General features: G+C 46.8%; 2 protein-coding genes across 6 annotated transcripts in view; both read right to left on the reverse strand.

Annotated features, from left to right (window-relative positions):
* COA1 (cytochrome c oxidase assembly factor 1) overlaps positions 1 to 19307 on the reverse strand; it is a 107535-nt gene that overhangs the window by 80789 nt on the left and 7439 nt on the right. The window contains exon 1 of one of the 4 annotated variants that reach the window (XM_087915447.1): positions 10423 to 10522. The exons of 2 other annotated variants lie outside the window; for them this stretch is intronic. The gene's annotated coding sequence lies outside the window, so the exon portion shown is untranslated. Of the gene's footprint in view, positions 1 to 6031; positions 6151 to 10422; positions 10523 to 19307 lie in introns of those variants that run through there. One more of the 4 variants, XM_087915443.1, reaches the window with a different exon arrangement.
* Positions 1 to 19307, reverse strand: part of FIGNL1 (fidgetin like 1) — a 44966-nt gene that overhangs the window by 18211 nt on the left and 7448 nt on the right. The window contains exon 1 of one of the 2 annotated variants that reach the window (XM_087915434.1): positions 6032 to 6148. The exons of the other annotated variant lie outside the window; for it this stretch is intronic. Coding sequence (XP_087771560.1) covers positions 6032 to 6133 — 102 coding nt within the window. The 5' untranslated portion in view covers positions 6134 to 6148. Of the gene's footprint in view, positions 1 to 6031; positions 6149 to 19307 lie in introns of those variants that run through there. 2 annotated transcript variants of the gene reach the window in all.

The following is a 19307-nucleotide window of genomic DNA, read 5'->3' on the forward strand; positions in this document are numbered from 1 at the left end:
CACCCTGTATCTCTCTCCCACTTCTGTATCTCTCTATATCTCTGTCCCTCTCCCTCTTCCCCCCCCTCTCTCCCCCTCCCCTAATCTTCCCCTCTCACACAGTGTATCACTGCATATGTCTATGTCTCTCTCTCCTCCTCTCCTCCACTCTGAAAGTCATGGCTGGATCAAGCCAGCAAGCTCTCTTAGGGACTCTTGCTATTCCTTTTATTTCTTCTTTTTTTAAATCTGGTCTGGTTGAAGAACAATTAGACAGCCGCAGCTAATTGTTCCTCAGCCCCCCTCCCCCTCCTCTCGTGACCCCCTGGCAGGCTGTGGTGAAGCTAGGAGGGTGCACATGCAAGGGGAGATCCTTCTCAAGTGAGCACCAAAGTGCAGAAAAGGTGCATGGGGGGCAGGCAGTCACTCACTTGAGGAGGGTCTTAACAGGACATGGCTTCTCTCCTACACTAAGGCTCCAGCCATCACCTTGCTGTGCTGCCATCTGCCCCCCCCGACAGCTCTTCAGCCGAGCAAGAAGGCCTGAGCTCCAGCCTGAAGTGGCAAATGTGGTGCAAAGACAGTTACAGGGCCGCTCCGGCGATCCTCCTCCTCCTCCTCCCCTTTCTTCTCCTCTCACGACCCCCTGGCCAGCTGTGGTGGGGAAACCTTCCTCAAGTGAGTGGCTGAGCTTGGCCAAAGCACAGCAAAGGCCCGAAGGGAAGCCTCTGCTGCAGCTGGCAAGTGTTCCTCAGCCAGCCTGGATTTTCAAGAAGAAATAATATAACCAAGAGACCCAAAGAAAGCTTTCCTCCTTTGTACTCCTTATCCAGTTTCCCTCCACCGTTTCTCTTTCTCTGTGTCTATCATGCACATAGAAAGACATTGGATTGCCTGAACTGCTGCACACTTTTCGTCCAGAGAGACAAACCGGGGGGAAAGTGTTTGGGCACCTGATAGGCACCAGTCTACATTGTCAAGTGTTTGGGCTGCTGAGCACTAGCCTGTATGCCTATCCGATGCTGCAGGTACAGGCAAGGGGAGGTGGAGGCCGAGGTGTGCCGAGAATTTGGTTCGTTGCAACCGCAGGCAAGCAGACAGTGGGATGGAGAGGGCAGGGCTAGTGGTAGCTGCACATCAAAAAAAATAAGACCTCCCCCAAAATAACCCCAAGAGCTTATTTCAGGGCCCCCAAAATATAACACCAGATCTTATTTTTGAGAAAACATAGTAAATGGTGGCACATTTGCTTCTTCAGGAGGAAGGTATGGAAGGGTCCGAAGAGCAGCATCCTCCAACCTTCCCGGGTTGGCGGCCCAATGCAGGGGGGGCAGGTGATTTTGTGTGAGAGGGAGGTGCATGCATGCACAGATTTATTTGTATTACCTATAATTGGAACTGTTGAGGAAGAAGTTAGAAATTAATGCATAATAAAGAAAATTAATCAAAGACTAACAAAGCTGATTCAGCATTTTCAAACTGAGGTGATTGTTTTAGTTTGGGCAAGTACTTCGGAAGTATAAGCAGACTCCCCGTTAGGTCTGCCACTTCTATAACTAGGTTGTACAAGGTGTAGCAGAGAAAAAATAGTTGAGACTGAGAATTCCCTAAGTTCCATGCCTCCTATAACAAATTTAGACAGTAATCCTAGAAAGTCTGGGTCTCCTTGTTTTGTGGCCCACCTGGCTATCTTCCAAGAGATTACAGGGGGAACACTGCAGGATGTAGTTGTCAGTTGGCTGATTTTCCCATAGGGTTCTGGCTTTGGAAAAATGATCAGAAAAATCAATACTTGGTATGAATTACTTAGTGTGAGGAAGCAGATGGAGAGCAGACCTCCTGCTACCAATTAGGGTGGCTAGCATCCTGTGGCAATTCCATAGGAGACGTTTCATGGAAGGAACAAGTAGCCTAGATTGGGGATCAGAAGTATATGTTAGCCATGTTCAGGGCTCCTTTGAAGAGTTCACTAGCAAGGATAAGGCAGGTTGTAGATGGGGCAGCCATTAAATGAATAAATTCAGAATCAATGCAAGGGGAAGCCAGTGGAACTGGGGCTGTTGTTAGACTGGCTATTCTTTAAAGTCCAGCTACGAGGAAGTATCACTGAGGAATGAGCATCCAGAAGGTTATGAAGAGATTGAGTTATTTGTTCATCTTTGTTTCCTTCATTTATCTGGATAAAGTTTAGGGTGAATGCCTTTTTGCCTGTGTGTGTTTTGGGAATGTTAGGCATTCAGAAAACAAACAGGAAGGCAGCTGGAAGGTGGTAAAGTGTTGAGAGAATACTAAGGCATTGATTTAATTGCCTCAAGTTTGCTTATAATTGTTGATCTTCTGTAGTACTAAATAACTGAGCTAGTTTTTTGTCATCTTTCACAGAGTTGGCGGATATCTGTATGAAATCAAAGGTGTTATCCTTCCAGGGCTTAGGCTGGACCTACTCTTGGAGTTGGCAAAGCATTCTGCTGTGCAGGTAGTTGCTGGCTGTGTATGAGCTTTTGTGGGCTTGGCTCTCCTCCCAGAATTTAGCAGAAGCCATACATTAGCAGATTCATCTAGATCAGTGTTTTTGAAACTTAACAACTTTAAGATATGAGACCTAACTGTCAGAATGCTTGTCTAGTCTTTAAAATCCAGTTGTGAGAAAACATAACCCGAGGGATGAACATTTGGAGGATTATAAAGAGATTGCGTTACTTGTTCAGCTTGGTGTTCTTTTTGTTTGTCTAAATGAATTTTAGACTTGAATGCTTTCTGTTGCTGTTTTTTTAGGGAGTATAAGCACTCAGAAAATGAGCATTTCAAAAGGAGTATTGTTGGATATGTTGAGGGACTCAAGTTGCAACAGTCACCAATTTGAGTATATTTAAGTGCCTCAAGTTTGCATGTCATTGTTTGTTGGTCTTCTGTAGAGAAAATGTCAAATAACAAAACTAATTTTTCCTCATCTTCCATAGAATCAGCTGACATCTGTATCTCTGCTGTAATGAAATCAAGTGTGTTATACCCCCAGTGCTTACTTACTTTGGAATTGGTGGAAGATTCTACCGTGCAGATAGTTGCTGGCTAGTTATGACCTCTGGAGCTTGTACCATCCTTACTCATGGCTTTCCTCCAAGAATTCGCAGTGGCTATATGCTGCTATTGTGAAAAATAGCTATAGATGTAATTTGGTATCCTCTTAACAAGTTTAAAGATCATTGAAGGGAGTTTAAAATGCCTAAAGGTCAGTATTCTTCTTTCAAGACCTTGCCACCTGGGAAGCCAAGCAATTTCTGTAAGATTGCTGAATATACTCTGCTATAAAGAAGTTATTAGAGGGAGCATGGTAATACTTGTTTATTTTTCCATCTCCCTTCATTGAAATGATTAATTGCAATCTGAAGCAAAATCCTGTCGTACTGCAAGACTAGCTTGCTTTTGGAAATTTCTATCTTGTAGGGTCTTGTACAGAGTAAGTATTTTGAGTAAGATCTGAAGCAAACTAGATTAGTGACTGGCTTCATAACAAATTTAGTTACATGTTTTTTCATTATAGCCTTAAGTTCATTAAGTGAATAACATCCAGTATCTGATAAATAATAGCAATAACAGTTTTGGGAGTTAAAAGGAAGTTCTTAGCATTCATGTTCACATCCATATTTAAATTATTTGTTTTAAAAGTGTCCTCCTCTCTATCTTCTACAAGTAAAGGTAAAGGTTCCCCTCGTACATACATGCTAGCCGTTTCCGGCTCTAGGGGGCAGTGCTCATCTTCAAAGCAGAAGAGCCAGCACTGTCTGAAGACGTCTGTTTAGTCATGTGGCCAGGATGACTAAACCCCGAAGGCACACGGAATGCTGTTACCTTTCCACCAAAGTGGTCCCTATTTTTCTACTTGCATTTTTACATGCTTTCTAACTGCTAGGTTGGCAGAAGCTGGACAAGTAATGGGAGTTCACTCTGTTACGTGACACTAGGGATTCGAATCACCGAATTTCTGACATTTCTGATCAACAAGTTCAGCGTCTTAGCCACTGAGTCACCGTGTCCCTCTATCTTCTATAGAACCTGTCTATTTTCTAGGAATATCCTTCCCAGTTAATTGAATTCAAAACATGCTCCAGGCTTTCCAAAGGTTCTGCCCAACTGGTCCAGTGACTTTATCCAGCAGATGCCAATAATATACCTTGTAGCTGCCCTACAAAGGCTCCCCAAGTCAGAAGAGACCTGGTTGCTCTAAACAAGGATGATGGAGGGCTTTCTAAAGACCAAATAAAAGCCAAGAAACATTTGCTATTATTATCACAAAGTAAGTAAACAAATTTATTGTTGTAACTATATGTCATAATAAATAATGTACCATAAAATACAATAAAAAACCAGTAAAATATTACAAAATAAACTAATAAAAAGAATATTTGATGTAAAAATTTTCAATACAATAAAGCCAAGACTACAGATAATAACTTAAATATTTAAATTACAGCAGAACAAAAGTAGCATCTTGGTTGCTGGTAGTTAGAAACACATGTGCAAGAAGATAGTTCAATTTTTCAAGAACGGAGCCTTTGAGGTCAGCTATCATCAATAATTTGGCCCTAATCTCATAATACATGGGACAGTGGAGTATAGAGTGGATGTCCTCCATTTGACCAACACTACAAGGTAGAGAGAGACTCTCTTCAACAGGGAGCTTACAAAATCTCCCTTCGAGGTGGACACAGAGCATGGTCTACAGATAGAGCCCTTCCGAGCCTCTTCCCCACCCATTATCTAACTGTGGGCTATGCTTTCTCTTAACTTATTGTTTCCTAAGCAGAAAGGTTACCTGATTGTTTCCTATTTTAACCATACTACATGCTTGAGAAAAGAAGGGTAAAGCAGTAGTTACAGTGAATACACAGTATCACATACAGATCACTAGAGTGTCCTTGAAAGACCTACAAGTTATTACCAAAGACAAGATGGGATTTGTTCATATAATCACCAAAAACTGAATATAATTACATGGTATCCTAACTAGTTAATATATTATTTAATAAGAACATTGTTATATGGCAATGCAGTATTTCCTTTTCTCTTTACTGTTCGGTGATAGACATTGCAACAAACGGACCCCAAATAATTTTCTGCCTGACATGCAGCAGAATTCTTAACTCCCCTCCATTCTATACTTACCTTCCTGTATGAAGTTGGGGGCGGAAAGATGCCCTTTCTACTTCATAACATAAGTAATTAGAGAATCTTTACTAAAGTGTGTATCTTGACTGTTTTAGCTATTCTAATCTGAAAGTCAAGCCAAAATAAAACAAAGCAAAAGAGTACCTCAGGTGCACAAAGGATTTTGCTAAGATATCTGCTGCTTTCCAGACTCAGAGGGAGGGCAGTTAAAGGCCTTGTCTGTGTTGATTTGTATGAAAAGGAAGAGAAACAGCAGTAGTATTCTTCAGCCTTAATCAATAAATACTTTAGGCTTCACTAAAATTATTTTTTATAAATAATCATCTTATTATGAGTTAAGAAATGGAATTAGAACCTGACCAGGAGAAACACATTGATCCATGATGGCGGACCTGTGGTACGTATGCTGGAAGTGGCATACAGAACTATCTCTCTGAGCATGCCAGCTGTCACCCGTTGTTCTTCTAGGTTCCGCTGGTCTCTGTGCATGAGGGAGCACCAGAAACTGGAAGAGCAGCTCCCCGGAACATATATGTTGCACCAGGAAACTGAACTTCTGGTTTCCAGCATGCAGTCAGTTGGTCTTCGCACATGCATATGTGCCAGAAACCGGAAGACCAGATGGCCGGCACACATTCACATGCCAGAGAGCTGCTCTTCCAGTTTCTGGTGCTCCCCTGTGCATGTGTGCTCCCATTTTGGAACTCAGTGCCCAAAAGATTCACCAACACTGATATGCCACAATTTCATGGTCTAGGTCTGTGATGGAAAACCAATGGCATGCTGTTTTCCAAACCATTTCCAAGCAGTTTTTCATGCCAAAAATGGCCCCAAAAATGGCCTGAAAATGACCCCATAAATGGCCAAAAACCAGGCATGCGTGCACCAGCCAGCTGGTCTTCAGTTTTCTGACGCTCCAGCACACACACAGGCACGTGCATGCATGCACATTTCGGTTTGGACACTCAGTACCGAAAAGGTTTGCCATCTCTGGTCTACGTTTTCTGTAATTCATAAAAATAAAACAAATGAAATACCATGTTTATTAAACTTGACATTTGGATTTTCAAGTTCCCAATTAAAAGTAAATAAAAATGTATTTTTATTGGCATGCCCATAACAGTACAGGTAGTCTCCAACTTGCAGATGAAACTCAAAAAATTAGAATATCATGCAAAAGTTCATTTATTTCAGTCATGCAACTTAAAAGGTGAACCTAATATATGTGATAGATTCATTACACGCAAAGCAAGATAGTTCAAGCCATATGTATCATAATTGTGATGATTATGGCTTACAGCTCACGAAAACTCCAAATCTCAGAAAATTAGAATATTGTGAAAAGGTTCAATATTCTAGGCTCAAAGTGTCCCACTCTAATCAGCTAATTAAGCCGTAACACCTGCAAAAGGTTCCTGAGCCTTTAAATGGTCTCTCAGTCAGGTTCAGTAGGAATCACAATCATGGGAAGGACTGCTGACCTGACAGTTGTACCATAATAATACCGTAAACCGTAATAGACACCCTCCATAAGGAGGGAAAGCCTCAAAAGGTAATTGCAAACAAAGTTGGATAGTCCCAAAGTGCTGTAAAGCACATTAATAGAAAGTTATGTGAAAGGGAAAAGTGTGGAAGAAAAAGGTGCACAAGGAGCAGGGATGACCGCAGCCTGGAGAGGATTGTCAGGAAAAGGCCATTCAAATGTGTTTGGGACTTTCACAAGGAGTGGACTGAGGCTGGAGTCAGTGCATCAAGAGCTACCACACACAGAGGGATCCTGGACATGGGCTTCAAATGTTGTATTCCTCTTGTCAAGCCGCTCCTGAACAACAAATGTCAGAAGCGTCTTACCTGGGCTAAAGAAAAACAGAACTGGTCTGTTGCTCAGTGGTCCAAAGTCCTCTTTTCTGATGAGAGCAACTTTTGCATCTCATTTGGAAACCAAGGACCCAGAGTCTGGAGAAAGAATGGAGAGGCACACACACTGCAAGATGCTTGAAGTCCAGTGTGAAGTTTCCACAGTCTGTGTTGATTTGGGGAGCCATGTCATCTGTTGGTCCACTGTGCTTCATTAAGTCCAGGATCAATGCAGCCATCTACAAGGAGATTTTGGAGCATTTCATGCTTCCTTCCACAGACGAGCTTTATGGGGATTCTGACTTCATTTTCCAGCAGGACTTGGCACCTGCCCACACTGCCAAAAGCACCAAAACCTGGTTCAATGACCATGGGATTACTGTGCTTGATTGGCCAGCAAATGCGCCTGACCTGAACCCCATAGAGAATCTATGGGGCATTGCCAAGAGAAAGATGAGAGACATGAGACCGAACAATGCAGAAAAGCTGAAGGCTGCTATTGAAGCATCCTGGTCTTCCATAACACCTCAGCAATGCCACAGGCTGATAGCTTCCATTCCACGCCGCATTGAGGCAGTAATTGCTGCAAAAGGGGCCCAAACCAAGTAGAGTACATATACATGTTTATAGTTTTCAGAGGTCTGATATTGTTCTATGTACAATCCTTGTTTTATTGATTGCATGTAATATTCTAATTTTCTGAGATTGTGGATTTGGGGTTTTCATGAGCTGTAAGCCATAATCATCGCAATTATGACAAATCACAGCTTGAACTATCTTGCTTTGCATGTAATGAGTCTATCTCATATATTAGTTTCACCTTTTAAGTTGCATTACTGAAATAAATGAATTTTTGCATGATATTCTAATTTTTCCAAGTTTCACCTGTACAACAAATCACTTAACAACTGTTTGAAGTTACAAAATACCTCCCCAAAGGTACTTATGAACTACTTTCAAAGTTACAATAATCAAACATACCTCCGTGGTCACATGCTAGCATTTTGGCAACTAGCTTATCTTTACAGCCATTTGCAGCATTACATAGTGATATGACCACAATTTGCGACATCTTTTGTTGGCTTCCAGTGTTTACTTCCAGTTTACAGCAAAAACACCCATTAGGGAAAATGGATTCACTTAAATGTAGAAATGTAGTGTCTGCTTAACAAGCACAGGAAAGAAACAAAAATGGGTCGTAACTTTGAACCCAGTCATGCGATTCCTTGATTGCAGCAACTTATGACTGTAATTCTTACAACGTCAAAGACAATTGGATTGTTCAATATAAGCTTCTTTCATCTTTTAATAGCGGAGAATACATCTTTTTGGCTATCAAAACCAATGAGATGAGAAAAGAATTGGAAAACTAACATTTCTTCATACACTTCTTCCACATCCTTTATTGAAAACAAATATATTTGAAAATCTCCTGAGATTTTCCAGGAGATTCAATATATCAGTCCCAGTTTCCATTTGTATCCTGTAACATATTATTTTGTGTTTATTACAAATCTATTTCAAATCTATCCATTTCTTAATCTGCCCATAAACTAATTTTCAAAGCAGGCTGACAAAGAAAAGGAATGTTAGGTCATAAGGAAATTCAGTATCTTTCTTTCCGCACATACATACCCCTTTATGTATCTGTTTGTACTCATGAATAAATGCATTCCCTAAACAAAAAAAGCAATCCTCAGAAACACTATTTCTACAACAAAGGAAGAAGACCAAAGAATTCTTCTCCAGACAGCAAGCTACAATTTGGGTCGATAACTTAGAAGAAATCCATTTGCAGTTTCTGAAGCAACTATGTCCATGAGAATCATAATATTAAATGCCTTCTGACTCACTGTATTAGTTGAATGTAGATACAGGACTAAAGCAAATGATATACAATCTATTAATATTTTTATTCAAGATTCTAGCCCACAGTATGCCAAGGATAGACACTACAATATGTGCAAGAAGAAAATGCATTCAACTTTCAATGGGGATAGAAGAATTTTTACAAGAGCAGGAAAAATAATTTGATGTGGGTTTTTTGCTTGTTTGATATGTTTGTTTTGGGGATTATCTTTATAAGACTTGGTGGATCTTTCTCTACCCTTCTGAGATTCTATCTTGATCAGGCCTTATGGAAAAGAAGTATAGTGGAATAGGTACAAACAGGGGTGGGATTCATCTAGTTCAGGCTGGTTCAGGGGAACCGGATGTTAATTATACATCCAGCTCGGCGAACTGGTAGTTCCAAAAACCAGCTGACCCTGCCCCACCCAGGAGTCCCCACGTGGCCTGGTTCTGGCTTTCAGGTAAGTGCAGAGAGGCCTCCTAGGCCTAAAATGAATGCAGAGGGTGCAGCGCCCCTCCCAGGCCCTGTTTTGACTACCAGGAGGTTCCAGGGAGGCTTGCTAGGCCCAAAACAGGATGCAGGAGGGTGTGACATGGTCCCCCTATGCCGTTTTGGCTCCCAGGAGGCTCCAGCAAGGCTTGCCAAAATGGGGCATGGAGGTGCAGAGAAACAAAAAAAGAGAAAGAAAGAAAGAAAGGAAGGAAGGAAGGAAGGAAGGAAGGAAGGAAGGAAGGAAGGAAGGAAGGAAGGAAGGAAGGAAGGAAAAGAAGGAGAAAGAACGGGAAAGGGAGAAAGAAAGAGGGAGGGAGGGAAGGGAGAAAGGGAAGGGACAAAAAAGAGGGAGGGAGGGAAGAAAGAAAGAAAAAGAGGGAGGGGAGAAAGAAAGGGAGGGAACAGATAAAAAGGGAAAGGAAAGTGGATGAGATATGGATGGATGGATGGATAGAGGAGGGAGAGAGAGAAAAAGGAGAGGAAGGAAGGACCACAAACCCTGGCACTAAATGCAGCTTCAGAGGATGCTTTGAAACAGCAGAACAATCCAGGGCTGGAAGGGATCTCAGGGGTCATCTAGTCCACCCCTGCTCCAAGAGCATTTTTAAAGTGAGTTTCTCTCTTTTGACCCACCCAGTCACATGACCACCAAGCCACACTACCAAGTCACACCCACACAACCAGTAGTAAAAAAAATTTGAATCCCATCACTGAGTGGAAGTCTGCTTGTCTGTTTCTCTCTGTGTGTCTGTCTGTCCATCTATCCATCCATCCACTCACTTATTAGTGCAATAAGACTGGCACTGGGTTAGGGATTTCTGTCCTCACTGTGAGTTGTGTTGGGGAGGGTGCACAAAGGGAGGCTCAGCCAATCTCATTGTACACATTGTACTCTGACAATAAAGGTAATTATAAGAACCCACTCATCCAACCATAGATTAGATAGAAACTAAAAACAAGATACAGAATAGAGGAAGTGTAAAGACAGCGAGACAGAAAAATTCAGGCACTCTCAGGTAATTATCCCAATGCCCATTCTCCTCAACGCTGCTGCGAGAGCCCAGGATGGGACATACCAAAACCTGCATGTCCACGGGAGGGTCCTCATCCAGCAAATCACTCCGAAGTTGGAAACACTCGCTGAAGTACCCATCTGCCAAAAGCCGCACTCATAGAGGCATAGGAGTCCAAGCGGTAATGTCTGATGAATAGAGATAGGGATGTCCATTTAGCCGCTCTGCAAATCTCTTCTAGGGATGCCTGGGTGGACCAGGCAGCTGAAGTCATGACGCTTCTGCTAGGCCCTGGGGGACCAGAAGGGCTCTGGCTTTGTAGGCCTGTGCAATGCATGCCCTAATCCACCTACTCAAGGTGGGAGAAGCTTTGTTCCCTCAGTGAGAAGGGGAAAAGGACACAAACATAGCCTCTGTCTTTCTAAACGCAGAAGTGCATTTGAGGTAAACTAAGTGTCCTTCTAACATCTAGGGTGTGCCATTTGTGCTCTAAGTCGTGGTGTGGAAGGGGACAGAAATCGGGTAACACTATGTCCTGGGATCTGTGGAAAAAAGTATTAATCTTTGGGATAAAGGTGGGATCTAGGCGGAGAACAACTCTATTGTCATGAAAGGTGCAGAGATCCTGCCTGATTGAGAGAGCAGCCAGCTCTGATACCCTTCTAGCTGATGTGACTGCTACCAGGAAAATCACTTTCAGGGTCAAGAATTGAAGAGACACTGTGCTGAGGGTTCGAAGTGAAGCTCTGTTAGAGCCTGGAACACCTTCTGAAGGTCCCAGGAGGGGTACCTGTGTACAACAGGAGGACAGAAGTTGGAAGCCCCTTTTAGAAATCTCTGGACAGAAGGATGGTAAGACAAGGAAGGAAAGGATTCCCAGGAGAGAATTGAGGAAAGAGCTGCTATTTGATGACGTAAGGTGTTAGGAGTGAGACCCTTCTCTAGGCCGTCCTGAAGGGAACGGAGAACCTCTGCTACCTCAGCCGATGTTGGGAATGAGACCCTCTCTTAGACACCATTGGCAAAAAAACCCTTCCAGGTGGCATCATAGAAGTGCATTGTAGATGGTTTACGAGATGCCTGGATAGTGAGGATGACCATCTCTGGGAGATTAGCCTCTCTCAACTGCTGCCACTCAATCGCCACACGGTCAGTTTGAACCACCTCCTGCTCAGCCAATCGGCTTGGGAGATGTGGTCTGCCGTGATAGACAGCAAGTCTCTCTCCGCCCACCACCCCAAACATTCGGCTTCCCTCATCAGGGCCCTGGATCTTGTCTGTTGATGTGCAACTTTGCAGCCATATTGTCTGGCAACACTAGCAAATGGGATCCAGTTATCTTGCCCCTGAAATGTTTCAGTGCCAGAGATATGGCTCTGAGTTGCAGCCAGTTTATGGGGCCGGTCCTGTCTATCCGGGACCAAATCCCTTGAACTATGTAGCCGTCCATGTGGGCCCCCAACCCAGGAGACTTGAATCAGTGGTGATCAGCAGTCTGTCCGGTTCCTGGAACAGGAGTCCCTTCCAACGGGCTGGAGAAAGCCACCACTTGAAGAAGCAACGGGTCTGCGGAGTAAGCTATACCCTGGCGAATGTGTGGCTGGTTCCTGTTCGTTGAAAGGGAAGCAGGAACCATTGTAGAGATCTGGAGCGTAGCTGTGCCCACGGGATGATGACGATGCACGAAATCATTTTTCCCAATAGTTTGGACAGCAGCGACAGGGAGACACCGTGTTGATGTTGAACCTGTCGGATGATTTTGGTAAGGCTCTTCCCCCATTCTGGTGACAGAATGGGCGTTGGTCTTACCTGACACGCCATTTCTCTTTGAGCTGCGAGGATCATCCAGAGAGTGGGAGGTGCTCTAGTCTGCATCTGTGTAGGCTGAGCTTAATTACTGAGGAACGCTCTGCCCTCCATCACATGGTCCCTTGCAGCGTTCCCCAGTTTATGCGAAGTCAAGAGGGAAGAGAAGGTCGCACTCTCATCTAATTAGGGATCATTGGCCGAAACAAGACTCCCCCAGACGGTGAAAGGAAAAGGGTGGGGCTGGATGACCCTCGCAGTTCGAAGAGAAATGGCGTGTCAGGTAAGACCAATGCCCATTCTCCTTTGAGCTGCTCGGATCATCCAGAGAGTGGGACATACCAAAGCTTGGCTGTCCTACGGGAGGGACTCCGTCTGGGGTGGAGGCTCTCGTGGGTCATCAATAACCCGCTGAAGGACTCGTCTGCTGAATGAGGCCTCCGCTGAGGCAAATATGTCTATCTTATAATGCCTAATGAAAGGAGATGGGGAGGCCCAAGTGGCGGCCTGACAAATGTCCGAGATTGGAGCCTGGGTAGCCCAGGCTGCCGAGGTAGCCGCACTTCTGGTGGAATGTGCAGTGACCCCGCTGGGAACTGGCAAGGCCCGAGACAAATAAGCCTTAGCGATAGTGGCTCTGATCCATCGGCCAATGGTAGAAGGCGACACCTTGTGGCCTAAGGTCTTGGGTTGAAAGGAAAGGAATAGGGATTCGGACCTTCTAAAGGGTTGTGTGCGTTTGATGTAAATGCGGAGTGCCCGTCTCACATCCAGGGTGTGCCACTGCTTCTCCCTCTCCCGCAAGGGATTGCGACAGAAGTTAGGGAGAGTGAGTTCCTGTGCCCTGTGAAAAGTTGAGTTGACCTTGGGCAAAAAGGTCAGGTCAGAGAACCACCCGGTCAGCATGGAAGATGCAGAGGTCCTTTCTCACCGACAGGGCTGCTATCTCTGAGATTCGGCGTGCTGAAGTAACCACCACCAGGAACACGACTTTGAAAGTTAGGAATTGTAGAGTGGACTCCCTGATAGGCTTGAAGGGAGGTTTAGTGAGGGCCACAAGGACCTTGTTAAGGTCCCAGGTGGGGTATCGATGCACAGCAGGGGGACAAAGATTAGTGGCTCCCCTGAGGAAGGCCCTGATGCGAGGGTGGTGAGAAAGGGGCCCAAGACTGTCGCCGGAGACGACGGTCAAGAGGGCCGCTACCTGGCGTCTCAAGGTGTTAGGAGAAAGCCCTCTCTTCAGCCCATCTTGGAGGTAATCCAAAACTTGAGCAACAGAGGGCGAGAGCGGATTGACCTGGGAACTATGGCACTACTTGCAGAAACTGACCCAAGTGGCATTATATATTCGGTTAGTTGAGGGCCGTCTGGCGGCTAAGATGGTGTTAATAACTTGGTCGGATAGGTTCTCGTTTCTTAACCGTTCCTGCTCAACCTCCAAACGGCTAATTGGAGCCATTGGGGGTCCGGATGTTGAAGGGGCCCCTGGGAGAGGGAGATCCTGTCCAGGGGGATTTTCCAGGGAGGAGCCACCGATAGGCTGCGGAGGTCCGCAAACCATGGGCGTCTGGGCCAGTAGGGGGCCACCAGTAGTAGTTCTAACCTTTCTTGTATCAGCTTCTGTATGACCCTGGGGAGCAGAGCTAATGGGGGGAATGCGTACAGGAGTCCCGGGGGCCACGGGCAATGAAGAACGTTGTGGTTCTCGGCCCTGGGGGAAGGGTATCTGGAGAAGAACCGTGGAAGTTGTGTGTTGAGGGGGGATGCGAAGAGGTCCACGGAGGGAAGACCGAAGATCATGGTCGCCTCCTTGAAAAGGGACGGGTGGATGCGCCACTTGGACTGGTCCACCGTGGCCCTGCTCAGCCAGTCTGCTCGGGTGTTTGAGACCCCTGAGATGTGCTCTGCTTTGATCGAAAGGAGGTGACACAGAGTCGTTCGGCCTCCCTCATCAATCGGATGGACTGGGTACCCCCTTGCCTGTTGACGTGAGCCTTGGCGGTGACGTTGTCCGTGAGTATAAGGACATGCCGCCCGCGTACCTGAGGAAGTTGCGCAGGGCCAGAAGGATGGCGTGGAGCTCCAGCCAGTTTATACTGCATACCCGCTCTGCCAGCGACCATTTGCCCTGAGTCGTGAAAGATTGGATGTGGGTGCCCCAGCCGGACAGGCTGGCGTCTGTGGTGATGGTGAGGCGGTGGGGTTCCTTGAAGCAATGACCCTTGTTGATGGTGGGGTTGGTCCACCAGAGAAGAGACGTGAGGACCTTTGGAGGCACCCCGATTGTGATCTTTGAGTTGCTTCTGCCGGACCTTTGGAACGGGAGCAGGAGCCACTGTAAGGACCTGGTGTGTAAATGGGCCCAGGGAACAATAGAAATGCATGAAACCATTTTTCCCAGCAATTTAGACAAATCTAATAGAGAAGCCCTTTTTGATCGTCGAATAAGTTTGACAGAATCCTGGATGCTAAGGAACCTTTCCGGGGAAAGGAAAACCTTCCCCTGAACTGTGTCAATAACGGCCCCCAAGTGACATATCCGGGTAGATGGAAGCAGTTGGCTCTTTTTCCAATTTACTAAGAATCCATGGCCCTGGAGGGCAGAGAGGGTAGCCCTGATGTCCCTCTCTGCTTCGCATTTGGAATGGGACAGGATGAGAATATCATCCAGGTAGCAATGGAGTCGCACCAGACGGTCCCTTAGGTGAGCCGCCAGGGCCGCAAGGACATTAGTAAAGACTCTAGGGGCGGAAGCCAACCCAAAGGGGAGGGCCAGATATTGGAAGTGACGATGATTATAACAGAACCTGAGGAATTTGGAGTGGGAGGGCAGGATTGGAATGTGGAGATATGCCTCTGAAAGGTCTATGGAAGAGAGCCAGTCCCCTTGCCTGGTACCTAGAAGAATGGACTGTAGGGTGTGCATCTTGAATTTGCGGTGGATTAGGTAGCGGTTAAGACATTTTAGATCCAGGATTGCTCTCCACCCCCCTGAGGATTTTGGGACCACAAAGAGGTGGGAGTAGAAACCCTGACCTCGTTGAGGGGGAGGAACAGGTTGGATGGCCTGGATGGTGAGGAGGTGATGGATGGCCGAATCCATCAGACTGCGTTTGGAGGGATCCCTGGAGGGGGGGATGTCATGAAAAATCTGGGGGGAAGGGTCCTGAACTCCAGGGTGAGCCCAAACCTAATGGTGTCCTGGACCCAGGTATCGGAGGTAGTGGAGTCCCATTGGTCAGTGAAATGTCTGAGCCGTCCGCCAATGGGGAAGGAAGGACATGATTTATTTAGAGCGCCGGAAGGGTCTCCCACAGAGCCCCTGAAGGGACGCTTGTAGCTGCCGCCCCTCCTGTTCCGGTCGCCCGGATCGGCTCGGTCTTGGGAATAGGATGGCCTGTAGGAGGGGGGCCTCGGGTATCTGGGCAGGAAGGGAGACTGGTAGAAGGGTCGGGAGGACCCTCTCCGAAAGGACTGAGGGGTTCTCGAGTCTGGTCTCCAAAAAAGGGAGGGAAGGAATTTTTTCTTGCTCCTGGTTTCGGCTAGCAGGGGATCTAGTGCCGAACCAAAAAGCTTCTCCCCCTTGATGGGAGCGGTTGCCAGCTTAACCTTATTTTTTACGTCTGCCTGCCAGGGTTTGAGCCAGAGCAGACGACGGGCTGTAACCTGAGAGACTAGTGCCCGGGAGGAGAACTTGACCGCGTGGTACGTGGCGTCGGCCGAAAATTCTGCTGCGGCCGTGATCTTTCCAATGTCCTGGTGCGCCCTTGTGTTCAAGGGGGTGACATGCAGTTTCAGTTGGCGAAGCCACCGGATAGAGGACCTGGTGAAGAAGGAGGCGGCTGTGGCCGATCTGATGGCCCAGGCGTCGGCTAAATGAGCCCGACATAAGGCTAGTTCGGACCTCCTGTCCTCAGGCTTGAGGGCCTCCAAAGGATCGCTGGGAGAGGAGGAGGATGCTAGGCCAACGATGGGCTCATCAACCTCCGGGGTATTGAGTAGGGAGCAAAAGCTTGGCTCGAGGTTAAAGAACCTCTTGTCCTGATTGGATGGAGGAGGGGCCCCCGTAGAAACAAGCTGGTTAGAAACTAGGTCGTGGAAGATGGGCGGAGCCGGAACAACGTCCTCTTCCACCACGGGTTGCCTAAACATGGCGTCCTCTGGACCTTCAGCAGGGGAAGAGAGGGCAGAGGGGGGTTGTACGGATAGACCAGAAGTGTTCTTGGCCTTGAAGAGGATAGATTTAAACATGTGCAGTTTGAACAGCCCCACAAAGGAAGGTTGGTCAGGAGTGAGACCCTCGTCCTCAGACAGTTCTACTTCAATCGGATCTATCTCCAATAAGGGCTCCTCATGGAGAGTGGACCCCCATTCAAACTCCTCCTCCTCCTCCTCCTCCTCCCTGTACTGGTCTAGAACCTCCATGTCCTCCTCTAGTTCCCCTTCTGGAGGAGGGCTGGCCCCCTGTGAAGGTACCTGACCATGAGCAGGGTCCGTTGTGGGCGTGGACCTGGCTGATAGTGACTCGTGAGCGGGAGCCATCTGAAGGAGGCCTGGCCTGGACATCTGCTGCATGCCTTGAGCAATCCCCTGGCGGATAGCCTGTTCCATCCAGGCTCTCATATGTTCCGGGATCTCGACTGTGGGGGGCTCCTCCTGTCGGAGACCGGCGGCCGTGGGGGTGAATGTGGCCTCGGGCATTCGCCTGGTCGATGGTCCAGGAACCTGAGGCTCCTGGGGTGAGCTGTGCCTGGAGAGGGGAGAACAAACTGGAGGAGGGGGGGTGCATAGAAGTAGAAGGAATGGCTGGAGGTACTGGTTGAGACACCCTGGATCGCCTGTCAAATTCTTTCTCTAACGCCTTATGGCGTCTCAAGGCATCCCTTTGAGAGGCCTTAGAAGCCTCCTGAGAGGTTTCCTTAGCCTGTCTGCGCACATGTTAGGACTTAGATTTGGCCTCCAAAGAAAGGCGCTTAGCGGAATTATCGTCTGCCATTTTACAAGGGATTGAATAAAATGATATAGGCGGTTGGCACACCAAGGATTCGACCTACAGGAGAGGCTGGGTATCCTAAAGCTGGCCCGCGCCCCCTTTTAGAATTTGGTAAGAGACTAATCTGAAAAATGATTAATAATTATATTAATATTATTACTATTATTAAAATTATTAATATATTGAAATTATACTTATCTGAAAATATGCTTCTGCACATATGTATATCTGAATATATATATATTGTGAGTGATTGCTCACAAATGGAATAGAATTAAGCAACAGGAATACAATTATGTAGAAATTATTTATTTATTTTTTACTATAACACCAACCTACTGAGGAAGTTTGGTATCGAGAGACTACTGGTAAGATAGAGAAATTGTCCAATTAGTTAAATTAACGCCTGAGACAGAAAAACGGCCTCTGGCAGCTTGCCCCCCCGAAGGAGGGAGTGGCTGCAATTGTTTCCTCGCCCTGAGCGCTGCTGCGGAAAGCCAACACTTAAATAGCAATTCTTCCTTTGTTTACTATTAATTTCAGCCCAGCAGTGGTAAAAAAAGGAGGCTCTAACAGGCTGGGAGGCCTGTGCCAGAGAGCTAATATCCACTTCGCAGCAAAGGAGGGGCCACAAGATGGCCCCCGAGCACGAGGCGGTGCCCAAAATGGTGGCTGCCTGCAAATACTTTGTCGACGGGCCGCTCAGGGCGGAACTAAAGTCCCTCTGGCAAATTAACGTTCCTAGAGGGCAGTGACTAGAAATCGCCCCTTCCTGGGACGAACGGCGTTCGGGTGGGGGGAAAACCAGCTGCGCCAAAGCGCGATCAATTCAGGCCGCTGGTGAGGGCGGCACAGGGAAAAGGCAGGAAGCGAAGGAAAATGAGGAGGGGGGGTTAGTGCAGAAGCGCTGCTAAGCCGCCCGCTCTACCCCCTTGGGGGTGAAGAAACCACACACCCCTAGCACCCAAGGCACCCCCAAATGCACAGAGGCTAAGGAAAAAACACAATTAATAGAGATCAAACCTGAAAGTCTACAGAGAGTGCTTGAATCGGCCAAAGATAAGGAGTATGCAAAACACACAGCCTAACTCTGCAAAGGCTGAGCATAAACTGGGGAACGCTGCAAGGGACCACGTGATGGAGGGCGGAGCGTTCCTCAGTAATTAAGCTCAGCCTACACAGACGCAGACTGGAGCACCTCCCACTCTCTGGATGATCCGAGCAGCTCAAAGGAGAAAAACTTAGCACAGAGTTGTGTCGATGACAGCTCCCAGATGGAACAATTTGGTTGTGGGAGAGAGATGGCTTTTCCTGGTGTTGATGGAAAAGCCATGGCTCTGAAGACAGGAAAGTGTGATTTGTAGATCTCGATGGGCGGAGTGGGTGGAGGATGACAGTATCGAAATGTCAACCAAATAACATTGGATCCTCACTGGAACAGAAAGGAGAAAAGCCACCAATGCCGCTAAGGATCTTTGTGAAGACCCTTGGAGCCGAGGAGAGCCCGAAGGGAAGGGCTCGATACTGGTAGTGGGAATTCTGGTAACAGAAACGGAGAAACTGGCGATGATGAGGCTAGACGGGAATGTGGAGGTAAGCCTCCATAAGATCAATGGAAGAGAGGAGATCACGCTCCCAAATGCTCTCTGGAATGGAATGCAGAGCCTGCATTTTGAAACGCCTGTATGGGATAAACTCATTCAGAAATTTTAGGTCAAGAATGTCTCCCCCCCAAGGCCTTAGGGACCACGAAAAGTTGAGAATAAAAACCACAACCCCATTGAAGCTCAGGGACTAGTTGAATGGACCTTATGTCGATTAGCTGTTGAATGGCCGATTCCATAAGGGCCTTTTTTGAACTGTCCCACAAGACGGGGCAGAACACAAAATTTTCTGGGGGTGGCGAAAGAAATTCTAGTTGTAACCCAGACGTTATTGTAGTACCCAGGCATCCGTCATTGACTCCTCCCATTTGGAGGCGAAGGCCAAACGACCTCCAATGGGTGGGGAGAACAAGGGATTATTTAGAGTGACAGGAGTGACCCCCTCCCCCACGAAAGAGCTGTTTACCCGCAGTCTGTTGTTGTCTGCCAGGTGCATCTGGGTGTTGCTCTTGGCACTGGGAATATGCCTTCTGTGGCCTGGAGGA

This window comes from Pseudonaja textilis, chromosome Z, assembly GCF_049901715.1.
Source record: "Pseudonaja textilis isolate UNSWEBS1 chromosome Z, rPseTex1.2, whole genome shotgun sequence".
Lineage (NCBI taxonomy): Eukaryota > Metazoa > Chordata > Lepidosauria > Squamata > Elapidae > Pseudonaja > Pseudonaja textilis.